Genomic DNA, 27683 nt, shown 5'->3' on the forward strand with positions numbered 1-27683 from the left:
TTCTTTTATCATTTTAGTATGCTAGTATTACATGCATTTGAATTTACATTTACATTTATCTAAAGGTGAGGTCAATGCATCAATTAAAACATACAAATTAGGACCACAATGCCCAGCTCACAACAACTCCAAAAGCATTTAAGGTGAAAAGCAATGGTGTATACGATCTAAATAAGGCAAATGTGCTCTTCGAGAAGGTGGGTGAAGTGGATTTGGCCACTGCATACACACCTGGCACATTCTCTGCATGGAGGCCTTGATCCAAATCCACTTTTAACATCTCCAGTGTGTTCTCTGAAATAGCCCCCCAGAGCTGTGCCCAAGGGGCAGGTCAGAGGCTGGATTACTTACACCAGAGCACACACAACCTCATGCTGCCCAGTAACAACCGTACTAGTATTGTATGAAAGAGCATGTAGGCATCAGAGTGTGAGTGTGTGTGTGTGTGTGGGGGGGGGGGGGGGGGGCTGTGCATGGAGGCGTTCAGCCGAGCACTCCCAAACTTAAGCGTGCTCACTAACTCAAAGAAAGAGAAAGTTGCATTGCATTTACTTTATCTGTCAGGACATGTCCATTATTATCATAAAAACACCGTACTTAAATCGCAAGTGCATTTGTGTTTCAATTTGTTTTCACATTTGTTTCCCAGCATGGGTTTGTAAAGGCTCCACAAAGTATTAGTGCACTGAAAAGGGTAGTCTACCAAAAAATGCTGACCTAAACATATTAACTGTGTAGACAAAAATGTTTGAAACAATCTTCAAAATATATTTTCTTGTGTTCTGTAGAAGTAAGTTTGGGAAGACATGAGGGCGAGAAAATGACCATTTTCATTTTTGTGGTAAACTTTGAATAATGCTAGATTTTTACATTTCCTTTTAATCAGTTGGTTCTTAGGACATATGAAAAATAAAGTCTACTACACTACACTACACTTTTGGCAAAAATGTCCCAACATTTTTTGCAGCCCCCTAATACATCTACTAGGTAATTGTCTGTGGCAACCTCAGTCCTTGGAAGGAAAAAGGTGGAGACTACAGTCTCAAGCTAGTGACGGCAGGGAAGCGAGTCACCACATCCTGCAGGGGAGTAAGGCTTCCCAAATACTTAGAACTTCCCAAATATTTTAACTCTGAAATAAAATATTGGCCTCTGCTTCCTAGCCCCGGTTCCAGAAACTCTTTCTTCCAGGCCATCAAGAAACTTGGGTACATGATGTCCTCAAGCATGTTTTTGGCTACTCTTGGCCTTTCTAATGCCTGAGGCAGAAAATACTCATGTCCTTCTGAAAATGCTCCGGTCTTAGAGAAGGTAAAGGAGGGCAGAAGAATGAGGGCAGGTATTTGTGCTCCGTAATAGTAATGTTTGAAGGGTCCTTAAGTGTCTGAATGATTTGTTGTTAAAATAATTCAGTATGTCATCTTCGTCTAGAGTGACGTCCTGGTTTAGACACCTCTGGATCTACTCATTCGCTGCCCGTAGACACAGTGAGGTTAAAGGTGGCATGAGCAAAAAGCTTTCCTCATGCCAAACACTGAGAGCTTTTCCTGTGATAAAGGAAAAAGGCAGAGTTAAGCTACAGGAAAAGACAGAGAGGGAAATGCGATGTGCGATGGTGAGGTGGATTTCACGCTGTGCTCCAACACAGGAAGCATCAGAATTTCCTGAGACAGTAAGGGCAAAATACCACCATTTGACAGAATTATCATATGATGATAATGTCCAAATGGTATGTTGGGTCACTGCTTTGGGCAAAAGTTCGAACTAGATTTTAACAGTCTATAAAGAAAATGTAGAGCCTTTGCAAAACAGGCCATGTGAGTGGCTAGAGTGTTATGAGAGGTTAAAGTCTTCAGAAAGTGTTGAACAGCACTGCTATGTGGTTGCTACAGTGTTTTGGGTGGTTTATAAATCGCAATACGAAGAACCCTTAGATTATGATTCAAAATTCTCCTTCAGTCCATTTTTTGCCAGTTATATCATTTTTTGCCAGTTATATCATCTGCCAGATGAAAACTGTACATTAGATCGCTTAGTGTAACAGGAATTACATACTGAAGGATAGGGATATTTCCCCCAAAATTAAAGTTTCATTAATTAATCACCCTTTTGGACACATGAGACTTTCATTCATCCTTCTATTGGAAACCCATGCCGACAGAAGGGGAGCAATTGATGACAATTTTCATTTTTGTGTTGACTAAAACCCTAGCATGTGCATCAATAATTGTGATGCCTAATGCATTTCATCCCATCAAATCATAATCGATCACAACTTTAAGGCACTCCAGAGAAAAGTACAGCGTGATCAAAAATGCATATCAAACAAAAACAGCTTGCACAAACAATGGCTTCATTGCACTAATTAATTAATGGAAAGGTAAACAAATGAAAAGACCTTATCAGCATGAGCACATATGGCTCTGCTGAAATTAAGGAGCAAGATTAGCCTGGCCAACCGAGCATGAAATGATGCTCAAACACTTACGCGCATTCTCCAGGCACCAAACAGCCTCCGTGAATCAGATTACAGCCCTGCTTGCAGATTGCTGGGAGAGGAGAGGGAGAGAAGGAGGGAGGAGAGGTCAGCATTGTTTGTGTTGCCTTACAAAATCTACAAGATAAATTCATAATGCCTGCTGTGACAGAAGACAACTTTATGGCCCGAACACACATGTATGCTTCCCCCTTTCTGCCTGTGTTACGCCCACCTACTTGTACCCTTGCTCATTAGGATGGTGGCTGGTGATTTACTGCCTTTTTTTTAGTGGGGTATATACAGAGGAGTTTAGGTTGCCTGCAGTGGTCGGTTAAAGACATCAAAACCCCCAGTATCACTCAGATTAATTGAGCTAATGGAAAGTGTGACTCCAGGACTGTAGAGGTGTCGTTTACAACACAATCTCACCTCCAGGCAAAGGAGCAAAGATCACAGGCCTGTGAAAACACTGATAGCAGCAGGTCTCTTTACAGGGTGGTAAAGGGCAAGATTTAACAGGGTTTCTTTTTATACGCTTCAAGACATTAGCCAGCCCTAGTTCATCCTTCATGAAGGGCAACATGGCTAATAACACTTGGCTACATATTAAGGATGCCAGATAAATCATTAACATTAAACCATCAAATGTAATCTTAAAATAAATCGAATTTTCTCTAATTTTTTCATTACTGCACAGTTTGATGCACACTTAACCCTAAAAAAAAAGATTTTAGTGCAGTATTGTTATTGTTAACTAAGACAAAACAAATAGTTAACTGAAATAAAACTGACATAAAACTAAATATTAAACTTAATTTCGAACTTTAAAGTAGCTGAAATAACACTTTAGTATAGGAACTGATTCTCACTATTAACTAGTTGCTTATTAGCATGCCTATCATTGACATTAGCTGTGTATTAGTACTTACCGTATTTTCCGGACTATAAAGTCGCACTTTTTTTTCATAGTTTGGCTGGTCCTGCGACTTATAGTCAGGTGTGACTTATTTATCAAAATTAATTTGACATGAACTGAGAGAAATTAATCAAGAGAAAACATTACCGTCTCCAGCCGTGAGAGGGCGCTCTATGCTGCTCAGTGCCCTCTCGTGGCTGTAAACGGTAATGTTTTCCCTTGGTTCTTGGTTCTAAATGAATGCGACTTATAGTCTAGTTCGACTTATATGTTTTTTCCTCACCATGACGTATTTTTGGACTGATGCGACTTATACTCAGGTGCGACTTATAGTCCGAAAAATACGGCATATAAAGCACATATTATGCATGACAATATTCTAGATTTCTAATCCTACCCAATACCTTAATTTAACAACTACCTTACTAACTATTAGTAAGTAGCAAATTAGGAGCTTATTGAGGCAAAAGTCATAGTTAATGGTTTGTTAATAGTGAAAATTGGAACTTAAAATAAAGTGTGAATGAAATAACTACTAAAAGTACTACGTAAGTACTTAAAGTAACACTGAAATAAAGGCAAATAAAAATACAAAAGCACATACTTAAATTTCGCCTAATATTACAATAAAATAAAATATATAAAAAAAAGTTTTTAGCCGTAGCATTACACTGCAAAGGTAAGTACAAAATACAAAAAGTCAACATCATTTACCTGTCCGGCAGTCCTCTCCCATCCAGCCGTCTAGACATACAATATTTCCTGATGGATCGCAGCGGTAATGGCCAAAGTAGTCGTCTCTTGGTCGGCACTGTTTGTTGCACTTACTCCCATAGTAGTTCTCATCACATCGGACCCGGATGCGGTACTCAATGTGTGCAATGATGCCGGGATGCTGGATGGACTGCCAGTGGTCTCCGGGATTCACCATGCTGGCATGAATGTGTTGCTCGATCAAATTCTTCTCGCCGGCTGAAAAAAAAAAAAGAAGTAGACACATAAATTATATACTTTAAATGAAAAACTATATTTTGCACAAACACGGTTATCAGAGATGGACAACTTGTAGTCCAACTAGTGCCTATTTAATTACTTAAGATCTGTAATTACTAGATTTTATATTTAGGCTACAATTAAGTTTATACCACTTCCCCTACCCCTCCGCCTACCCCTTCCCCTTGTCCCTTGAAACAGAGTGTCAAGGGGTAGGGGAGAAAATATTCCCCTAAGGATTGGGACACCACTACCATGACGTCACACGCCATCATTCGACGTCTAGCTCTTACAATACACACATATACTGATGTGCTGGTGTACATTAGAGCCTTTAATTATTGTTCTGTATTTGTGAGCTCCTTACTGACACACACACATATCGGAAATCGCACAGCTCACACATCAATGAGAAAATAAACTTATCAACGCTGCCCCACAACTTTTATTAAATACAGTTTAAATACTGAATTGCTACATTATATTTTCCAGCGATGAGAGGATACAATCGCTGTTTTTAAGTAAACTCACTCTAAAAAGATAAATGCACAAACGCGAATATGTGCAATTTCCATTTCCCTTTCTCTTTCTCTCTAGAATTGGCAATATTTGAGAAAATGGTTTAGAGATTTCTAATTATTGGGTGGATTAGCCCCGATCAATGTCTACGGCAGTTATCGCCCTGATCAGACATATGCTGTGGCACTTTCATGCAGTCTGTAATGATATGACGTTAATATTAGCGATTTTCTGCAAAGATTTCTTTGAGTAACATGAACTCACAACTGAATGTAACATAAAACAAAATTGATTACTTTTCGTTAAAATCGTTATTTATGCCAAAATAGCTTACATTTATGTGTCTTTTTGTTCGCTGTAGCAGCCATGTTTGTGAGATAATTCATACCCCTTCGTTTGAAGTGTGGTCCCCGAAAAATCTTCGTTTGAATGGCTATCTGGCCCTTCCCCTTACCCCTTCCCCTCCAACCAAAAGAGAATCGAGACACCCCTACTCCTACCCCTTCACGTGAACACGTGAGACGGAGGGGTAGGGGAAAGGGGAAGGGCTAAGGCCTTAATTTAGAGTGTCATTTTAGTCTGCTATTTTGTGCAAAAAAACTAAAAAAAAAACTAAAAAATAAATAAACAATATAATAATTACATATAATAAAAACTTCAAGAACACAAAACAATTATATAAAAATTAAGAAATACAATTTCTAAAATAAAACTTACTCATTCCATTAATTCACATGTCAGTTAACAACCAGTACAATGTGATAACAAATGGGTGCGTAGACCAGCTGTAAGACAAGAGACAGGACAGACTCTGATTTTAAGCCATAAATTTACTAGTGAGTGACTCGGACTATCCTGTCCCTGCCAACTTCCTGCCTCACAAATCCATTCAGACAAATCACTGCACAACAAAGACACTCACACATGAATGACACCACTGACGAAACAAAGGGTTTTCAATCAGTTCTCAGTTAACCATTCGAATTCAAGTACTTTATTAACTGATTATTACAGCTCCTTTTTAACTAAAGTGGGGAGTTTTGTCATGGACATGGAGAGGTGTGGTATTGCTTTTCTAAGTGACCAGACTTCTGATTTTCAGTAAGCAGGCAATAAAATGGGCAAAAAGACCAGAATACTTTACAGACTTAGGGTTGGACCAGTAACCATTATGCAACCATCCAGAACACCCTAGCAACAGCACTGAAATGCCCTAAAATCACTCAATTTCTAGTGAGTTCTAGTCAAAATCTAGTTCTTCTAATAAAAACATTGATGTCTGGCCAGAGGGAGGGGTGCGAGTTTGACTGCTGTTACCAGGGAGATCTGGGCAAAAGTGGCAGGCAGAGGAAGCCAGTGGTCTCCATAGCCGACCACTTTCAGCTCTTAGCCCCAACTGTCCTTGAAGGATCTGGATCCCCACCCTAGTCCTAATCATCAAGCACACTGTCCACCAGGACACAGACCCTCAACACGACAATGAGAGCGGTTAGAATTCACAACAAGAGCTCCATTTTCCAAAGCTTTCCCAGCCTCTCTGCAAAGAAAGCAATCTTTATCGCAGTGGGATCAGAGACGGCAAACAATCATGGTGGAAACGGGGGGCCTGTGATTTCCTCTGTCCCGATGTGCAGAGTGCGTCCGCGTCTTTCTCCTCTGGCAAACACACATGCGGGCCGAACATACACATACCTTCCTCTCCGTCCCCTGACAATGTCGACTGAATTAAGCAACAAAAACAGAAATAGCCCTGGCGCTTCCAGATAAAGAACAATGGAGCGAGCTTTTGCTGGCCCGTTCTGCCCAATGTCTAAACACTGGGCAGTCCAGAGCCCTTCCTGCAGAGTAAACACAATGCTACAGGACTTTTCCTGCGGACTGCTGGCCCTACCACGGACACGTACACATACGAACCGTTCTGACAGACTGCCAAACTTTATTTGCCCCAGCGAAAGAGGGAGAGACATATTTTTTGCCCTTGGGTTTCTGAGAGACAGACAAGGAGACGTGTCCGGTTTAAGAAAAGAGGTGCGGCAGCTCTGAGCGTTCACACTGCATACTAAACAAGAAGTATCAAACGGCATTGGAGAGAGGAGGATGTACTGACGCTTTTGTTGCCAAGCCTTGCATGAGTACAGACTGCAGATAGTCGCATCAGACAGACCTTGGCAGCCTTCTCTCTCTATGACAAGATCATTAATGTCTGGCACGCCTCTGTACTATGGGCTTGTGTGATAAATGAAGCCACTGTCTCAAACAGAGCTCTGCCAAGTCATTGAGAGTTCTCCAGATCATCAAAGAGAGCTCGTCAATTTCAAGCATTTCTAATCAATGGTCCCTAGAGCTTACAGATGGTCTGGTGAAAACTTCTAGAGTCATTTTTAAACTCTAAAGCTATTTTCAAAGATTTGGTTGTATCCTAAATAAATAACTTGATCATATGTTCAAATATTTTCAATAATTTAATTAAATTACATTCTGACTGCATTTCAGGCACATTAAAAACGATGTGCTCTAGTGATATTTATCTTGATTTCTTAGTTGTCTTCACAGAGCTCATATTTCATCTCAAACTCTTTGCTGACACTGCTGTTGAATACAATTACAATAACATTCGGGGTGGTAGAAATCAAGCCACAGATTAGTTTTAAAGCAATAATGTGTTTCTTTATGACAGGCTTTTACAGTCAAAGATTGAAATTATACTTAAAATTAAATAGAATATGGTGTAAGCGAGTTTCCTTTCATGCGATTATAATATAGCATAAAAAAAAAAAAAAAAAAAAAAACACCAAACAAAAACACAAATGAACACTATTTTGACAGTCCTTTTAACACAATTTGTTGACTAAGTAATGTTGCACCTACTTGTCATACTCTCATAGTATGTGTTAGTAGAGTATTAGTAGACTGGTAGGGTTAGTGTTAGAATAAGTTGACATGTACTTGCAAAGTTACTTATAGTCAGTAGAATATCTGTTGGGAGACCATCACAATAACGATTTAGCAGATATTTTGCTGCGTTTCCACCAAAATTACCTAGAACAATTGTACAAGGAACTTTTTTCCCAGGAACTATTTTCCCCCCAGACCTGTTGCTTTCTGCATTTCCACTACGGTCTAAAGTACCGTGAAGATTAGGCAAATAGTCTGGTGACATAGGTCTGCACGTGTTTCTCAATACAAAGTACGCAAATTTCAGACTTGCACCCTCGGTAGTTCGGACTTTGCGAGTTCGACTCTAGTCCCCGCGGATGGGGCGACAGAAGTCAACAATGCAAACTGTACACTATTTACAAAAAGAACGAGATATGATATCAAACACCACTACCTCTTTTCGTTTCCATTTAAACATATTAATAGCCACAGAAATGTAGTTCAGGGAAATGTGTATATAGACAGCCTACATTATAATGAAACTAAATACTTTATTAATTGCCTCTTTTTATTTTCATTTTAACATATTAAGAGATGAACTGAATAAAGACCAAAAGATAACCTGTCAGATTTACCCAAAATGAATTATATTTCATGTTGGACCACTAAACAGACACCAGAGCCAGCGGCAAATGTCAGAAGGTCTAGCCGAGTTGAGAGCCTATGAAAAAGTACTACCTCGGGAGCAAGGACTTTCTGATTTATTTAGATCCTGGTTCCTGTGGTGGTTACACACTGGCGATTACCAGTCTAAAGTCCCTACTTCCTGGGTAAAGTTCTAGCGGTGGAAACACGGAACGAGTTGACATGTAGGTGCAAAGTTACGTATGGTCAAAATAAAGTACTAACAAACAAACTAAACAAAACACACACACACACACACACACGCACACAAATTTAGTCAGTCTGGGGGTCAGTATAGCTCAAACGCTGATTGAACAAAACCAGACACCTGCATTGCATTTCTCTAAAATCATGCTAAATGTACTCCTAATGAGCAAACTTCATGGAGAAGAGGCCTACACGATGCTGGACTCACTGCAATGAGTCAAACAAGCATCCTCTGGACCACTGTTTAGGGCTGAATTGCATGCAAAGATGAAAATGAAAAACAGGACGTAATGACTTCAGGCAGAGAGAGAGACTGTTTGCATTTGGATTTTTACAGACGCTGGGATATACAGTGATTCTACAGATCACATCCGCAGATCAAAGCCAGGCTTCCCCTCGGTCTCTCCTGTTTTACCAGCGTTCACCTTTCTTTTGCACACGTCGAATTCCTCTGCCTGACCCTTTCCTACCGACAATTCCTCAAGCCAGACAAAGGCGGCGGGAAAAAACAGGATACAGGTGTAGAATTATGGTGTCAATGTTGTTTCCCCAAGATCCTTACATGATTGAAGCCCCCCAGGAACCAGGGTTAGGGGATTACAGCTCAAATTCTAATTTTCAGATGAGATTTTCACTCAAGTATGAAAAAATATAAATGCATTTAACACATTTGGGCCTGAAGGAACTAAAAATAATTGTCTTACAAACCACAGTTAACCAAACATTTGAACATTATCATGCTTCCTGACTACAGGTGCATCTCAATAAATTAGAATGTCATAGAAAAGTTCATTTACTTCAATATTTCAAATCAAATTGTGAAACTTGTGTATTCAATCAATTCAATTCACCATCTAAACAAATTAGAATAGTTCATAAGCTATTTTGTACTGTTCATGTACTCAATACTTGGTAGGGGCACCTTTTGCTTTAATTAAGGTCTCAATTTTGGTGCTTGGCTTGTAAAGTGCTCTCTCCACCCTCAATACCATGACTTAGGTGCACTTGAGCAAGGCATCGAACCCCCAACTGCTCCCCGGGTGTCGCAGCATAAATGGCTGCCCACTGCTCCGGGTGTGTGTGTTCACTGCTCTGTGTGTGTGCACTTTGGATGGGTTAAATGCAGAGCACAAATTCTGAGTATGGGTCACCATACTTGGCTGAATGTCACGTCACTTCACTTCACTCTAGGACCTTGGTTTCCAAATGAAATACAAAACTTGCTCTCATCTGAAAAGAGGACTTTGGACCACTGGGCAACAGTCCAGTTCTTGTTCTCCTTAGCCCAGGTAAGACATCTCTGATGTTGTCTGTGGTTCAGGAGTGGCTTAACAAGAGGAATACGACAACTGTAGCCAAATTCCTCGACACGTCTGTATGCCTTGACCCCTGCCTCAGTCCATTCCTTGTGAAGTTCACTCAAATTCACGAATCAATTTTGCTTGAAAAAATTATCTGGGTTGGTTGATCAACTTTTTCTTCCACGCTCTTTCCTTCCACTCAACTTTCTGTTAACAAGCTTGGATACAGCACTCTATGAACAGCCAGCTTCTTTGGCAAAGAATATTTGTGGCTTACCCACCCTTGTGAAGGGTGTCAATGATTGTCTTCTGGACAACTGTCAGATTAGCAGTCTTCCCCATGATTGTGTAGCCTTGTGAACCAAACTGAGAGACCGTTTTGCCTTAGGAAACCTCTGCAGGTGTTATTGAGTTGATTAGCTGATTGGCATGTCACCATATTCTAATTTGTTGCGTTTTGTTGAATTGGTGGGTTTTTGTTATATAATCATCACACTTACAAGAACCAAAGACTTAAATAAATTCAATGCACACAGGCTAAAGTAGTTTAATATACGAGTTACACAATTTGAGTTGAATTACTGAAATTAACCTTTTCATGACATTCTCATTTATTGAGATGAAATTTGATGTGGCAATAACTCTATAAATCTATAATTTATGTGTATGACTCAATATTCAAGATCCTCAGCACATTTTACCCAGCAGGTAAAATCCATAAATGCCGTCAGATGCTCAGATTTATTGGGAAATCTTGTAGGACTTGGATGAACTACTGAAGCAGGTGTGGAAGACACAAGATTGTGCTCGTTTGAGCCTCAAAACACACATTTGAGTGAGGTTCCCAGCTATGGAATGCTTTGGAAGCTCAGGTAACAATTCTTAGTTAAGCAAGATATCATCTCAATAATTCTGTAAAAAATTATGATCCCCTGCTTAGTGCGGTTAGAAATATCAAACTCAATGCATACCTCCAACCCTCTATATCAGTACCTATGTGAACACTGACAACTTTTACACTTAATGCCCACAACAAAAATAACCCCATGCATACCCAATAAAACCTTGACATGCCCCAATGAATTCCCTCCAACTAAAATTACAACACATCAGCTTTAACGCTTTCATTTCATCCTCAAGTATCTCCACATACAAAGTCACTCTCTAAAGCACAAAACTACAGACTAACAATGCTCAACAGTCTTTATGAGCATTAAACCCAACCCAGAAAGGCTACAGCTATGGAGTCAATATAATGCCGCATATATACACAAAAAAGTAAAAGTATTGAGGAAAATAAATTTGCTTTTTGCAAACAAAAATAAAGAATTGCAAAACATAAATGAAACAGCGTGAAAGTAATGATTTTGCAATACATATTTTCAATGGTTATATCTATTAATTTATTTGCAACGCTGCTTTTATTTTGCGTGTCAGTCTAGTTTGAGTTTGTGATACCGTTTTTCCTTTGCGCTTCACTTTTATGTGCGTCTCGCTTTGTGGCACTGTTTTGACGTGGCGGTGGAGTCAAGGGACGGGGGCATGTACAACATGCCTCCCTGGAAGTGACATCAACGGCCCGAGACTCAGCTCACTGATCCAGGTACTGTCATGATGAGTAGAGGCTTGCGAGTGGATCGTTTCCTTTTATTCAATAGCATTTTGCGTATATATTTATTTTTCTCAAAACTTTATTTTCTTTTGCAAAACTTTATTGTTTTGTGTATATATGCAGCATCATTTTCACTCCATATACAGCAGCCTGCAGCAGTAAATAATATAGCAGTTAAAGAGGAATACTCACTGTTCTGAGTGGAGTTATCCCAGTCCCAGGCTTCCAGGATGAGTGTGTAGGATCGCTGAGGGAGAAAGAGACAGAATATCTTTTTGAGATGAAACGTTAAAATGCTACTGAAGAGAGAACACACACACACACACACACACACACACACACACAAAACTATCCTGGTCAAAAGGTCCCAACCTCAAGATATGTTCCAAATATGTTTTATCATCTTTAAGGTGGTGGTGGTGGGTGGTGGTGTAAATAAATAAATAAGGAAAGTAATAGCATTAGTTTTAATGCGCTTTGGATTTAAAGCGTCTGCTAAATGTTAAATGTAAATATAATGAAGAGTGTAAGAGGTTTATTCAAATCCCTAACCTCAAGTATGAGCAACAGAAATATTGATGTTTGACTTAGCAAACAGCACTAAAGAAATGACAGAGATCCTAAAGCACAATCAAAGTCCTCTCTCATGACAGCGGGCAGCATTTATAATAGTTGAGTAACGTTACACACGACAGGAAGGGAGTAAGGGTGCTCCGATCACGATCGGTCGATCGTTATGCGTATCTCCTCAGTAAAGCCGGTTTTCTAATCAGCGGGTAATTCCATCAGGTGCGTGATTTCACATAGAGCAGCTGTTACTACACAGAGCCGTTGTTAATAGAGAAGATGCGCAAATCCACTTCATTTTCAGCATTTTTTGGCGCATCATCTCGGTTGACGAGATGCGCATTAACGATCGACCGATCATGATCGGAGCACCCCTAGAAGGGAGGGAGAGATTTTCAGCCACACCTTGAATGTTCAAATTAAATCTGGAAACATTCTCGATGCCCGTCTGATATCTGAGAGTCCATCTAAAATGGCCACTGAAAAAACAGGCCACTGAAGCAGGACATCTTCAAATGAGGAAAACAGTAGGCCTAATTTAACTGATGCGTTTCCTTTAGAGACAAGTTTATTCACATCATCTTCTCACTCCTGACACTAGGTACAGGACACCAGTTTTAGCACTTAAAGGGATATTTCACCCAAAAATGAAAGTTCTTTCATCATTTTCTAACCCACATGTGGTTCCAAACCTGACTTCCATAGTATTTATTTTCCTTCTATGGAAGTCAACGGGAACCACCAACTGTTTGATTAGCAGTAATCTTTAAAATACCTTCTTTTAGGTTCAACATAAGAAAGCAACTCATACAGGTTAGGAATGAAAATAACGTAATGGTGACGGTCCGTGCATGGTGGAAATATACTTTGCCCTTTACGCGATCGGTAAGCGGACGTCTTTTGCCTTATTGCAACTCTCTGTTCTGGACTTGCACAAACTGCGTTGCAATGCAATAATTTTCCAAAATATCATTTATATAAATATATGAAGTATGTTAACACCCATAATAAGTTAGGGCACAGCAGCGGGAATACAAAAAATAAAAAAAATAAAACACCAGCAAGAATACTTGTCAACTCATTTACGCCGACATCATCTTATTGTGTCAGTATCTGGGAAAAGACGAAAAAAAGGAGAAACATACACACAACAAACTATCCCCGCAGCATTTAGACAGACATTTTCAAGTGACTCAAACAGGACAAAAGACATCACGGCGGCGATTGGTAGGCTTCATTTACGTTACATTTATGTTATAACCGCGGATATGAGGCCTTACTATTTACCATTCATTCTGTCATCACCATTATAGCTTACAGGGAATCCAAAGTGCACCCAAACACCAGACCTGTTGGTTATTGGAGGATCTTCTATTTCTGGTCTGTTAAATGCATTAGACATTTTGCAACGAGCCTTCAGCGCGTGCTGAGTGAGCGAGCGCCTTAGGGGCCGTTCACATATCGTGCCTAAAAACGCATGGAAAACGCTAGTCGCGCCGCTTTCTCCTCCTTTCCAAAGCGCTCGGGCCGAACCGTGACATCAGTGTATCGTATCGAACCGAACCGTGAATTTAGTGAACCGTTACACCCCTACTAGGCACTGAACCCGGAACTGAACCCGGCAATGTTACTATGTCCCCAAACCCAACTAGGTGTGTTTATATTCACACAGAAAGCAATCCAGCAATGTTCCAGCAATTTTCCGGGACTAACGTGCAGTGTGAAAGGGTCTCTACAGTGTTACCTGTTTTTTGTTATAGATATGGTGTGGACTTTAAAACATATGCTTGCTAGAAATTCTCAGAATGCATTGTGAAAACGATTAATGGCTGTATGCTCACATGTTAAACAACAAAGTTGTAAAAAAAACGAGTTGACCTGTTCGATTTAGGCACAGATCTCATTCATCTCCAGAGGTGGAGTGAGAAGGAAGGAGCCAGACGGCGTGGTTTGAGAGGTTGGGGGCTGTGGGCTGGTAGATGCAGTCAGGGATTAGCGGCAGCACCAGGTCTGTCTGGATGGGTTGCAGTGGGAGTGGGTGGGCCACATATCCATGCAGACGTACAACAGATGCGTCTTAAAAAGATGGATTATTTGACATGAACGTGGATCATGCTGCAGGGCTTCTGACCTCTCCTCCCATCCCCCAACACTGGGGACAGCCACTGTGAGAGAGCATATTAGTGGGGTCTAGTGGTAGCAAGCATCTGTGTGGAACACACGAAATGCGTGTGTTTGTGTGCGCATGCTTATCTGTACACGTGGATTTAGTCCAAAGCTCCATCAGTAAATTAATATGCTGGATTGATCCGGTTGGCCGCTCACATGCGGTCAAGAGTAGCGGAGCATGGCATGCGCGCACCCGAGGAGAAAGGTCAGAATGTCAGGGTGTTTGCGCGTGAGAGGGAAAGAAACGCGGTAACACGGGGACGGTCCTGTTCCCACACACTCTGCCTCTGATTAGCTGGATTATGTGACAGCTGCCCAAAGGGCTAGATGCGGATAAAGACTAGTGGGGGAGGTGACCAATGAACAAAGACCTTCATCTAAAACCCATCACTGCAAGACACCATCAACCTGAGTCTTGTGACACTCCAAGAACATTCCTCTGACCACACACACACACCCTCTTGACCCCTAGAAGTGGCCTAACACGCAACGGTGACACAAACTCACCCAAACAAACTCCTTCCCTCCTTATCGTGGACTACTTTTGCTGATATCAATGATATTTATAGTGGACTGTGAACAAGCTAACACAGACTGCCTGGCTGGTATGTACTTAGGAGGGTACGCATCACAAGCAAACCTTTGAACGATCAAAAACACTCATGTTAGGACGTTAAGCCTGTAAACACCCCAAGTGTGTGTGTGTGTGTGTGTTTAAGTAGGTGGGTGGCTAGTGGGATTGTGGTGGAGGGAGCCACAGGTGCAAATTCCCACAGTCAGTAGACGGGGCAGTTTAAAGAGGGGCAGGGCTGAAATAAGAGGGGGCTGAAGTGAGAGAGGCTAAGAATGACCCTGGAGACCTTTCATCAGGCTTCTCATCAGCTTCAAAAGGCTCCAAGCTGCAGTTTCAATTGGTAGCGGCGCACACACGCAATCAGCTGCAACACTCTGACACAGTCGCACACAAGGACCTACTGACCGCAGACAAATTATTACATTAAAGAATTTTAACTTTAACCAAACTATTATTACATGACAGGATGATGTCAGGATCTTCTTGCTTAAAAGGTGAAGTGTTTTCCACCGTCAGTCACGTACAAGAGACGTCCAGCTGACAGCAAGTGCGAGTCTGAGTGCTTTCACACGCCTTATCTAAAGTAGCGAAGCCTTCAGCACCATGTCAATACCCTACAAAGAGAGTGAACAAGGGCAAGAAAGAAAAATGGGTCTGACATGCGACACTGAAGGAGTCCAAAAGAAATCAACAGAGAAACCGCAAAAAGAAAAAAAAAATAGGTCTCTGTTCCTCTGTGACCTCGGTGAGAAAACCAGTACTTCATTTCCTCATCTGCTTTTGGAAAAGGAACTGCAGAGAGAGGCAAACTTCCCTTGTCTGACCTTGCAGGAAGATATCATCCACACCCTCTCTGCAGACCAACACATTACTGGGGTCAGAGCGGTTCAACAACCAAATATATAACCTATGGCTATTAGGTTTAGCTGTTAGAACATTTTCACATTCAGATGTCTTAAGGAATTGCATCACATCCCACACTCTTTTTTGTGTGTCACAACATGACAGTTTTAACTATAGTCAAATTTTTAAAAGCTCAAACTGAGACCTCTTCATCTTCTTCCTTTGGGATCGGTTTTTGCATGCAAACACTTGTTTTATGTGAACACTTCTTGAGAAACGCAAGTGATCAAGGTCTGGTAAATCTGAAACTGGCATAATTATACAGGGCTTTTTCACCTGAACTAGGTAGCTACCTATGACTAGTTATTTTTGAAACCAACATTTTGCTATGTTTAATACACTATATTCATGTGCATGCTCACATACACACACACACAATAAACCTGTCACTCAAAGTCTGAGCACCAGTCGCACAAGTTCTGTGTCAGACTTTGATTGTCCTCAGGGGACCCGCAGGTCATTTATTCATTCCATAGCAAGCGACCACATCATATAATCTCCATTAATCTAGTATTGTTAATCCCATTTTTTATAGCTGAATTGTTGACTGACACAGAGATTTGGGCCAAACTGAGGGTGAAGGGGCAGTGGACAACACGGACCACAACCATCAATTACCACAAAATGTAAGACACCACCAGGCCAATTAAAGGACACTGAAAGGCTTTTTTGTTATCGGTTTCCCAAAACTAACGGATGTTTTTGGAGCAGAGCATGTCCTCAAGATTTTGTGACGCAATAGGAAAATTTTGACATATTGAATTAGCTCAACATGATGATGAAATCAATTTTCATCGCACAAAATATTATGCATTTTTCTTTAAAGTGTAATAAAATAACACTACTATCTTTGAAAATAAAGTGCATAAGGTTTAAAAAAATGTTTATGAACCATATATAATTATTAAAGTTGCTTAAATAATAAAAAAAAAGAAAAAAAGAAAAACGGCTCCATGAATGTATGTATAATACAAAGGACTGAACCCAGTTACAAAAAGTAGGCTACTTTCTTTATTTAAAAACATGAGATGCAGTGGGATGAGGGAAAAAAATGCCATAAAGTCTTGAGACATCTTTTTTAAAAGTTGAACTTACATTCATTTTACATGGCTTTTTCAAACACGCCGCTTTAGACTTGCTAACTAGCATGTTATTAGGAAAAGTGATGGCAAAGATTGCTAAAAAAAATCCCCTTATACTCACTTCTGCTGTAAGTGAAGCTGGATCACAAATGATTCACACAGACTAGAAGATGAGAACGGCCTGATTTGAATAAGGGATATCATTTTTAGGGATTAAATAAAAAGCACTGGGTTGATTATTATCATTATTGGGTAGATGTGTACACACACTGCCAACACACATTTATATTCAAACAACAAATAAAAATGAATTTAACATCTGATGACTGCTTTAAAAGGATTTATTATAGTCTTTAGTGTTGTATTTGTATTTAGAGAGAAAAAAAAATATGTATAGGCCTACTTGGTTCTTTTATTAATAATTTATGTGTTCATCTATACAATTTCCAACAATTAAAAAATTGCAGGAAATCATACAACTGAAGAAACAGGACATCTAAAAAACCTAAAAACAATGTGTGCATCAATATATGAAAAAAGGTGGACATAAATCAAAAAGCCAACCCCCTTTGACAAATTCAGCACACCTGTCCCCTTTAGGAAGTACGGTACATTCAGAGCAGATCAACTCATCAAGACGGTGCAACTTCAGAGTCCGTGTTCTTCCCCAGGGTCCTGCAGCACAGGTTTGATCACAAATGAGGACACTTTGTTTTCATCGGAACAGGCAATGAGCGATGTGATGATGGCTGTCACCCACCCCAACATGACAAGGTCATGTTTGTGTCAAACAAGTCTAGACTTGGTCGGGGAGTGATCGGGGGTGTCGGGGAGGTCCAGTCACCTCGCAGGGTCCACATTATGTCCTCAGTGGTGGGAAGAGAAGGTTGAAAAGCCAGCTCTGTAATCAATCACTCACAAGAGAAAGGTGTCCCCTGCTCCATCACCAATACACAGGGGTCTCGGCCAAACTGCAGACAGGGGGTGACCAGGTCATTCCATTTGTGCTTTTTCCTCGCCCTCTCCTATTCTGTCATCCCTATATAGATCACACATCCATCTTAAATTCTAAACCCACAACCCCTTTTTTGTCCCAAGTATCCAGCTTTCTCACAAGACCAGCCACAACAACTCCCTGAGGAAAACAACATTGAGCTTGGAGTCTAATTAAACCAAAGGAAACAGCTCTTTGGATCTGGGTAATGACAGGAGAGCAGGGTGGGGAGGGGATAGGATCAAAGAAAATGGCTGGAAAAAAATTGCTAGGGAAATACCTGGAGGAACACCCTAACCCAACCTGTCGCTCAAGAGGGATTCTAGGTGACTTTGATGGTCTCTCATTCTGAGAACAATGTGGAAAGTCTTTCCCACCCTTGTCGAAAACCCTTCCTTCAGCCCCAACCGAAACAGTTAAGCTGAAAAGGGATTTCTTTGTAAGTCCCTCTTCCAGATTCCCATCAATCCTCATCAGCAACCCAACTTTGGATGAGCAATCCATGGCTATTCCATTCCAGAAATCCACTGCAGCAGTGACCTCTCCACACAACTAGTCCATATGACACGACTTGTTTCGAATCAGTCAATTGTCATTTTCCGCCAGGCTTCCAGAGCACAAAAGCCAACAATAGCTTTGTTTAAGCAGTATTATAGCCCTGGGAGGACAGGAAGATGCAGCCCGACGTGCACTCTGGACCCTAGAGCCAGTAAATGATATTCTGTGCTCGGTAACCTCCCCTCTTTCAGCAAACTCCCAAACGGGGGTTAAGTTCTTACAGACACAATAATAAAGCACCATCATAGAGTACAATGCGTCTAGTTACACTTGCATACCCATGAGACTCCATTATCAATAAAGCGAGTCGGACGAGAGTTCGGTGAGTCTGAAAGGCAGGAACACCAAGCAAGATGCAGAATTATGCTTGCATGGTGCTTATCGCTGCAGATTTGGCCAACGACGGGCACACTCTGGGTGAGTGTGTACACACACGGCCCATTTAGCATTGCGCTGCTATGCCAACAAGATCATTAGCAATGACAATACAACAAACTCCTCCCCTCTGGGTGCTAATTAAGCAGGAAGGGACAGCAGTGACCGCAAACACACACACACACACAGAAAGAAAGAGTTAGATACAGAAACATAAGCAATGGTGTGTATGAGTTATCTTACTAACCCTGAGAACAAGGTGTCCTACAGAAATTACAGACAAAACAAGGAAACTACAGAAAGTGTTTGATATTTAATCTTTGGAGGTAAAAAAAATTGTGTATAACAAGTCGTTTAAAAGGTACAATACAATGCCCACTATGTAGTCACTCGTTTCATGACAAATTCAAGTTAAATCACAGACAATCACACTGTATCAATCCTATTTGAAAAATAATTTTGTGATGTTTTCCAAATCAAGCCTACCATATATCCTGATAATGTTTGCCTTATTCTTTGGATAAAAAGACTCGAGCCCTGGAATTAGAATATACTTGTATACTTTGACTGTAAAAATAGCATAAAATTACAAATTTTAAGAGGTATAGTATAGTATTGTAGAGTATAGTTATCAAAAAGGCTAATTACATATCAATCACCAGTACACACGTCGATCTTTCAGATTGTCTTAATTTCAGAGAAGGTTTAACTGCAGCATTTGTAGAAACTGAGACTAGCATGGCTGCTTGGCAGCACCAGAAACAGGCTGTGAGGTTGAAAGCTGCCATATCCCAGTGGGCACAGCTTACAGATCTCCCAAAGACACCAGCCTGGATCAATTCTCACAGCTCTAAATCCTTCCAAACCATGTATGACACATTAGTCCGGCCATACTAATCTAAAGTAGGCTTCCAAAAAATGTATGGGAACACATCAACTACATCTGTGAAACTCTTCTACCTGATAGCTGTTCCTACACTGCCATTATAACCCCAATATGGAATGACAATATTCCATAAACTGCTCATGGGCAACCTCCCATTTGGCAAGCAGCGCAGCCCCTCGGTTACTACAGTGAGGCGGCCATTTGACACCCTAGACTGCTAACTCATCATCAAACCATCTGACAAGCCAGTTGTCTCCCTGTCGGTCTTGTCCAGTTACAGTACTGACGATTTACTCCGGTTTCAGCATCTAGTTAAAACGGCACAGCCATTGCTAAGCAGCTTCACTTCTCACTCAAAAGCCCTAGTTGCAGTATAGCAAGCTAATAGAGTGCTGTTATGGCCACATGGGCTACAACTCTATTACAATCATTGTTATTTTGAACAAGGTCAGAGGTCAAGCGGGAAATAAACTTGCTGCGCGGTAATGCACTTTAATTACTGCAGCACACCTGCTCACAATTCATTAGCCTACTAGGTCGCACAGGAAAATGCACATGCATTAGTCACACACGCCACATCCATGTATACCAACACAGCAAAAACAATCAGTCTCCCCCTGAACATTATTCATACAGCTGGTATTAAAAAAAAAACGCTGTCATTTGTGAAATTGTGCTGAAGCAAATGAGAAACCTAGTACCAGGGAGGTAGAGCATCATGGGTAGTTGAAAACAATTAGTGGAGCACCAAGGGCTAACAATAGAAATGGTTCTCTCTCTAACCCACACACTGGCTTCCAGTGTTATTGGGAAGGGTCGTCAGGGTTAAGCTCGCTAACGCCCAATACTGAAAGGACCCCATGTTTTCTATGACCCTTCTCAGGGGAGACAGAAAGTCCATTATAACTGCACTTCTTCATACAATCATGTCCACAACTGGTGGCTCGGTACATGGAAGCTCTTCTGTTGGGAACCTGTTTATCTTGCACTCTTCATGAGGGTGCCGCTCAAGATCTCAACATACTCTAAAAGCACTGACATGCTTACTTAGGTACATTTAACTGAAGTACTGCACAAAGAAGAGTGCTTTTTTCTTCAGTTCTCCCATCCTGATGCCAGGCCTAAAGTCTCATTCACACTAAGAATGTTCATTTTAAAGAAAAAATAGGAAATATATGGTGACGAAAACATTCTGTGTATCTTAAGCACAATCTGCAGTTGTCGTCTGCCATTTTAAATGCTCGAGCTATTTGAAGTCAAGTGGATTCTGATTGTCTGTTGATGTTTTTATAGTGTATAACCTGGGGGAGGAAAGTGATTTATATGACATTGCATTATCATGATAGCTGTGGTGTGGACTTCTCTATTCTTATAGAATTAGAAGGACTGTTAAAACTTTATAGTTAAAGTTATTGTAGTTGGTATACCTAGGCCTTAAAAAGATAGTTCACCTAAAAATTGAAATTTTTGCAGTGATGCAACCGTGATGTTATGAAGCAAAAATAATGACTTGATTCAACAATTTCTTCTCAAATGGACTATTTTAATGATGTACTTACTACCTTTTTGGGCCTTGAATGTGTCATTTGCATTGTTGTCTATGAAGAGCCAGAAAGCTCTCGGTTTTCCAAAATATCTTAATTTGTGTTCCGAAGATGAACAAAGGTTTTATGGGTTTGGAACGACATGAGGGCGAGTAAATAACTACAGATTTTATATTTACAATATTTTCATTTTTGGGTGAACCATCACTTTAACCCTTTTCAGAACCCTACCCTCACAATCATGTCACCAAGAAGTGTTTTTTTTTTTTTCTCCAAGCATTTTAGTCATTAATCGATTAACAGCATTTTGGCAGAGGCCCTTCTTAATAGACTGTTTTCATGGGTTTATAGAGTCCATCATGTGGGAGTGATAGAGTAGGAAGTGCCTGGCTGATACGCTTCACAAAGAGTCCAAACGGTCTCTCTCTATATATCAATGTTTCGAAATCCCCGTCCCCTGTAAAATAGCTATTTTACAATTAAACATGGTCAATACTAGGCGGGAAAACTGTCCGGGTTCACAAAATGCAACATAACCAGAGACAGCCTCTCTCATCCGGTATTGTATCATAAAAGGTTCCTTCATAAAGTCACCTCAGGCACATCACCTCTTAATTGGTCCGGTCTCTCTGCTGCTAAAAATACCTCTATCATGACTGCTGCATTCAGGAGAGGGAAAATGCAGCCTTTCCCTTCATTTAATGGGAAGACATGGGTACAGAAAGCCATGCTCTGCCCCAGGTCACAAGAAAAGAACATGTTTATTGTGGTGGCAGAACAAAAAGCTATTTCAGGGTCAGGAAGGGAAGGAGAGATAGTCTCACATCCAGCTAGAGATTCTTCATGATCCAACTTCCTGGTGAATCACCCCAGCTGATCTCCATGGAGAGACAGGAATCAATACAGGTACTTCCTGTAACATCACAAACCACTGAAGATGACTGTGAATAGTCCAGCCAGTTAAAACGAAAGCTACTCTGCCTTGACTCGTTTATTTGATCTAGAGATTTGTCACAAGTCAACTAGTCATGTCCAATAACAGACTACTCTAGTAGTGAGGAACTAGTGTTTTTGGTAACACTTCACAATATGGTTAATGCATTAGGAATCACAATGGTTTTAACAGCATTTATTAATCTAGGTTAATATTAATTAATAAATATACTTTAAGAAACATTACAAATATATATTCATTTATAGAAAATGTATCAATTAGAATAGATTCATGTTTTGGTAATTGTTCATGTTAGTGATCAAACTAAGTTATCATACAGAATCTACCTGTAAAATGTACTGTTTCCATTCGGTCACATTCTTTCGATTTTTTTTTGAACGCTAGAACTACGTAAATAATTCCTAAAAACACGTCCAACTGCATATATCTGACTTGTACCTGTCATTCCTTATTTTGTTTCAATGAGTTTTGTACAATTCTTAAAAGGTAGAATGCAAAAATGTGATACCATCCCACCCACGACTTTACCGTGACTTTTGGTCAACCACCATAAAAGATAAAAACAAAAGATGGACACTCCTTACTTGGACATTTCATTTTGAGGCCTTGGGGGGGGGGGGGGGGGGGTGATCTATAATCAGTCCCAATCAACAGCCACCTGCTCTGATGCTGAACTGGACAATTACTGCTTTTTGTTGACGGGAGACAAAGCCAGCTGTGACTGGCTAATTACACAGTCAATAGTGTAATCAGTTGAGAGGCTCTAGCACTTCTTTCCCAGGTGAGATGAGAACGAGTGGCTCCGCTGAAAGACCAGTTAAGGGGGAAGGGAACTCGAAGGGCAATAGATAATTGTTTACTAAAGGCCCATGTAACGGTCTCCTAGCAACTGGCCAGCAAGCTCCTAATCAGGTGTGGCTGACGCTGCCATTTAACCTTGAAGCGTAGTGGTCCTCCACTCTGACGGATGGATACAGCTGCCGTCTCTATCATCAACATTCACTGTGTGCCACCAGAGAGGCTCTTTACTGTCTCTAAATCTCTTACGCTGGAGTTACACATTCACTAAAACTGTAACTCAAATCTATGTTACAAAACTGCAAGGGACTAGACCTAACAGATGAGGATCATACTAACCTACTGGCTCAAAGTCTGCATTAAAAAAATAATAATGATAAGACTAAGGGAGTCTTCTGACCGGTCTTGTCAGATTTTATTTAATCAGACTCAAGTTAGTTTCCCCCTTTGATACGGATCTTTTAGCCAGGTGTGAATCCAGAATTGCACTCGGGTGTGGAACAAACAACCGTACCGAAACCCAACTGAAGAGGTGGTCTCGGTCTGGTTCCAAACGAACTCTGGTTCAGTTGAATGAATGAACCAATAAAAGCATGACCTTGGCACACGTGTGGTTTTGTTTACAATTTCTGATTCACTTGGAAAAAGGGCAGTGTGAAAGCGAACCACACCAAATTAATTTTTTTTTTTTTTGGTCCAGACCCAAGCAAGTGAACTAGCGGACTTTCCTGGTGTGAATACACCCTACTTATAAAATCAAATAAATTTGATTGAAAAAAAAAATCTGAAAATCAATCTTTAACTCCATGAAACCTATATCGATACTAATAATAAGCAAACAATCAAAGCAACTGCTTCACCAAAACCAATCTCTGAAATCTTGACAAACAAACCAGAGATAGGCTGAAAAAAAAAAAAACCTGCACCTCCGACAGGTGGCGGACTCAATCTCCAAGCCTCCGGGTGAGGTGCTAGATATCTTTATTCAATGCACTCTAGATGAGGTTACACCGAGCACATCAAACAGATGTCCGAATTCACAGGCACTCAAGAACACATTCCTCTGGCAATTTTATTAGCATCCATGAGACACTAAGAAACTGCAAATACACAGCATTTGAAATTCAAACTCAATCACAGGCATTCAGACACAGATCTACAACAACACATCATGTGATCAGAGTTATACAGGGACATATCTAGGTGAAATTTAAAGCAGTGGTCAGAAGAGAAGCAGGTGTAGCATCAAAGGCGGCCCCGAAAGGGTCAGTTTGATAGCATGTTACACATTAACTTGAACGGTTGAGTGTTTGTGTATTTGGTTGGGGGGGGGGCATTTTTTTATGCCTACGGGAGGGTTAGTTTAGGGGTCTGCTAGGTGAGTGTGTGTATAACTGGGCTGCCGTCCAAAGCTGACAGTCAGTACTACATGACATCTCTTTTTTGTTGTTTGCGGGTGTGACACAGAAATGCATAAAACATTGCAGCGATTTGCTACCTGATATCAGCATCAGTAATGTGCCTGCGTGTCTGAAGAGACACTTGATAACTTTTTCACATATCAACACAAGGGAGCTGCAAGTAGTACAAGGCTACTCTTACAACTAATTGCCATGGTAACTATATTTCCACTAAAATCCCACAGTTACTAGTTATTGTGTATTAACTAATATAAAAGTACAATATTAGCCACTAATAACAAATATATAAACTGATTAAAAATCTAGACGCTTTTCACATTGTTTGAAGATGTGATTCTAAAGTAATTTATTAGAGCTGTACAGATGTAGGCTATTTGATGAAGAGCATTTGTTAGGCTAAGTTGTCATGTAAGTTAAAAAATATATATTGTCACATCTAGATCTGTGATTATTTTAATAAATGTTTCAACTAGTTTGAAGCAAATAATAAACATAATTATAATAATTTTGGAATATCAAAGTTTTATAAGGAACCACGTTGAAACGCGTTACAACACTCCATGTTTGCCCTAACAAAAAAAGCAGTAACTATCGAGTTTAAGCGGCAACTTTGCTTGGTGTGGTACATTTTTGTAGATGATAAGCTACGAGCTTTATTATAAGCTACAAAAGAGCGTTTTAACAAATTCACAAAAACCAGTAACACCACAATAACGGGAAAATGCAGCTGCCGCTGGATTGCGCGTCATATTTGAATATCTAGAACGTTACACTAGAATCTTTGAGAAACATTCGCTTCACTCGAAGCCAACTGAATTAAAAAAAAGTCAGAACCTATTAAGCTGCCTACCTAGTCAACGTTATTCTCGCGCCTGTGCTGCCCAAAAATGAGACACAACCAGCTACGCATGATATAGGTTTCCAAACCTGACTTTCCGTTAGCAGGATGACAGTCCCCATTCACTTACAATGCAAGTGAATGGTGACTGTCATTCCGTTTAACATCTCCTTTTGTGCTCCAAAGAAAGCGAATAAGTCATACAGGTTTGAAACATCGTGAGTACAAGACAGAATTTGGATTTATGAGTGAACTATCTCTTTAAGAAATGCGTGTCACCTTAAATGCACCTTATAGCAGCCAGTTTCAAACACGCACAGCAACTGAAATACACTAAAGATAATCGTTCTTAACCATTTTAACCTTTTTCTACACAAAAATCGTTAGGACACAGCAGCCTTACACGCCCACGAATTAAAAAGGGGACCCTGTCATCACAGTAACAATAGTGCACTCAACTTCCGAACAGTGACAGCTCACCGCGGCGCGTTATTATTATAGCTCGCGCAGAGACGCGCACTTACCGGCCAGGCGAAGTGAAAGGGGATGATGATCTTTCCCACATCGCTCGCTTTGCTGGGGTTGTTCTTTGCAGTCTTAAAAGAAAATGTATTTCCACCGAGAACGTCAGTAGATCCAGAGCCAAAGGTGCACGGCCCAGTGGTGGTGACTTCAGATTGGTACTCCTTCAGACACACTTTAAAGTATGTATCGCACTCGTCCCGTTCGCAGCGCTGGTCTTGAGAGTTCCGCGTGCCGTCGCAACATTCTCCGTCCCACAACTCACCGTTTACATTTTCTACAGCAATCAACTGCAGCTCAAAATAGCCAGAGGACTGGGACACCTAAAAATAATATTAGAATGAAATACAAAATTAAATAAACATAGTAGCCATAATACAGGTTGCTTATTATTGAAATGCAGATCGGATTTGCCAAACTGAGGAAGCCTAATATTATTTGAGGGAATGTGTTGCGTGCGCTTGTGCTTTGAAGTCTCCAGATAATCAGTCTAAAATTTTGCAAAACTGTAACGTTACAGAGGCTGGAAACAGCTATTTTAGATGACGGGGTGCAAGTAACATTTATTTCAATCTCCTGACATTTCCAAATGCATGAACACATTGTGGCTGCGTAATTCAAATTTCGATTACTTTGGCCAAAATTCATTGAAATCGTCAGCCCACACCCATCAACTTTTGCCTGCTGATCACTGCTATGGCAATTAAATCGATCTGCAATACTAGAAACAATCAGCGCTCTCACCTTCGTCCATATCATTAACAGCAGGCACGCGATTGGGAGCCAATTCCTAATCCTGATACAATTCCACATGCCGCTGATTTATGCGTTATGAATACAAGATGGAAAACGGCCGTTGACCGGCGACAGGATCCTCCGCTCCTGACATGCAAAAATTCACAAGCGTGGTGTGTTTGCGCGGTGATGTCTGCGCTGATCTCTCCCTCGGTCTGATCACTGCACGGCAAAATGATGTGTTCACAGCTACCACACGCCTGAAGAGATCTCCCGTGATTGACAGGTGGTTGAACCAATCACAAAGCCTTCTGCTGATTCGTTTGGCCAACCGCCACTCGAGGGGCGGAGCATTGTCAAAAACTTACGCTGTCTAACCGTTTCACAACGAGCAATGAAACATATGCTCCCTTTCCATCAAGAATTCTGGCATTTTTGTTATCAGATTTTGTATATTATTATTTGAATCATTACTAAATACATTTAACGACAATCACACAACAAATGTGACAGATTTTTCATTAAAGCACTCAATGATGGCTGGAAAAGTATCCCTATCCATCAACCATATTAATTTAAACACTGTGGTGTATTCTAACATTTAAATTGACATGTACTAAGTTAATTTAATGTTTGATTCTAATTCCTTTTATGTTGTGATTATAATTTGTATGAACATTACTGGCACTTTATTTTATTATTTCTTTAGTAGCCTAGTATTGTGTGTACTGATGCTTTGCCAATATTATATGTAAAACAGTAAAGTCAATGAAGTGCTTAAAAATTTTATTGAAATTCACAATTTAAAATATTATGTGTAAAGCACAAAACCATGTAAAGTAGTGCGAGCCTCAGAAAACCCGTATATCCTCGCTGCAGTTCAATATCCTGATGCGTGCTCTGCCTGCTAGTGTGTTTTGACGCAGGTGAGAGCGCCCTCTACTGTACGTGTCCATTAACCTGAAAACAGGGACCCCAAGAAGACAGAAGAAAAAACATTATATTTATTTACAGAAAACAACGGTAAAGATCTGCGTTGGTACCTAAGGCAGTGGTTCTCAATCCTCAATCCTAAATCTTAAAGGAATATTTCACCCCAAAATATAAATTTGCTGACCCTCAGCCTCAAGTCATCAAGACATAGATACGATTGTTTCTTCATATTAACAAATTC

General features: G+C 40.5%; 1 protein-coding gene across 2 annotated transcripts in view; it reads right to left on the minus strand.

Annotated features, from left to right (window-relative positions):
• LOC127983967 (protein jagged-2) overlaps positions 1-26750 on the minus strand; it is a 47506-nt gene extending 20756 nt beyond the window's left edge. The window contains exons 1-5 of one of the 2 annotated variants that reach the window (XM_052586412.1): positions 26519-26750; positions 25777-26097; positions 11781-11835; positions 4110-4367; positions 2489-2549 (exon numbers count right to left, since the gene is read on the minus strand). In XM_052586412.1, coding sequence (XP_052442372.1) covers positions 2489-2549; positions 4110-4367; positions 11781-11835; positions 25777-26097; positions 26519-26587 — 764 coding nt within the window. In that variant the 5' untranslated portion in view covers positions 26588-26750. The remainder of the gene's footprint in view (positions 1-2488; positions 2550-4109; positions 4368-11780; positions 11836-25776; positions 26098-26518) is intronic. The other variant, XM_052586413.1, reaches the window with a different exon arrangement.
• Positions 26751-27683: the final 933 nt, after the last annotated feature.

This window comes from Carassius gibelio, chromosome B20, assembly GCF_023724105.1.
Source record: "Carassius gibelio isolate Cgi1373 ecotype wild population from Czech Republic chromosome B20, carGib1.2-hapl.c, whole genome shotgun sequence".
Taxonomy (NCBI): domain Eukaryota; kingdom Metazoa; phylum Chordata; class Actinopteri; order Cypriniformes; family Cyprinidae; genus Carassius; species Carassius gibelio.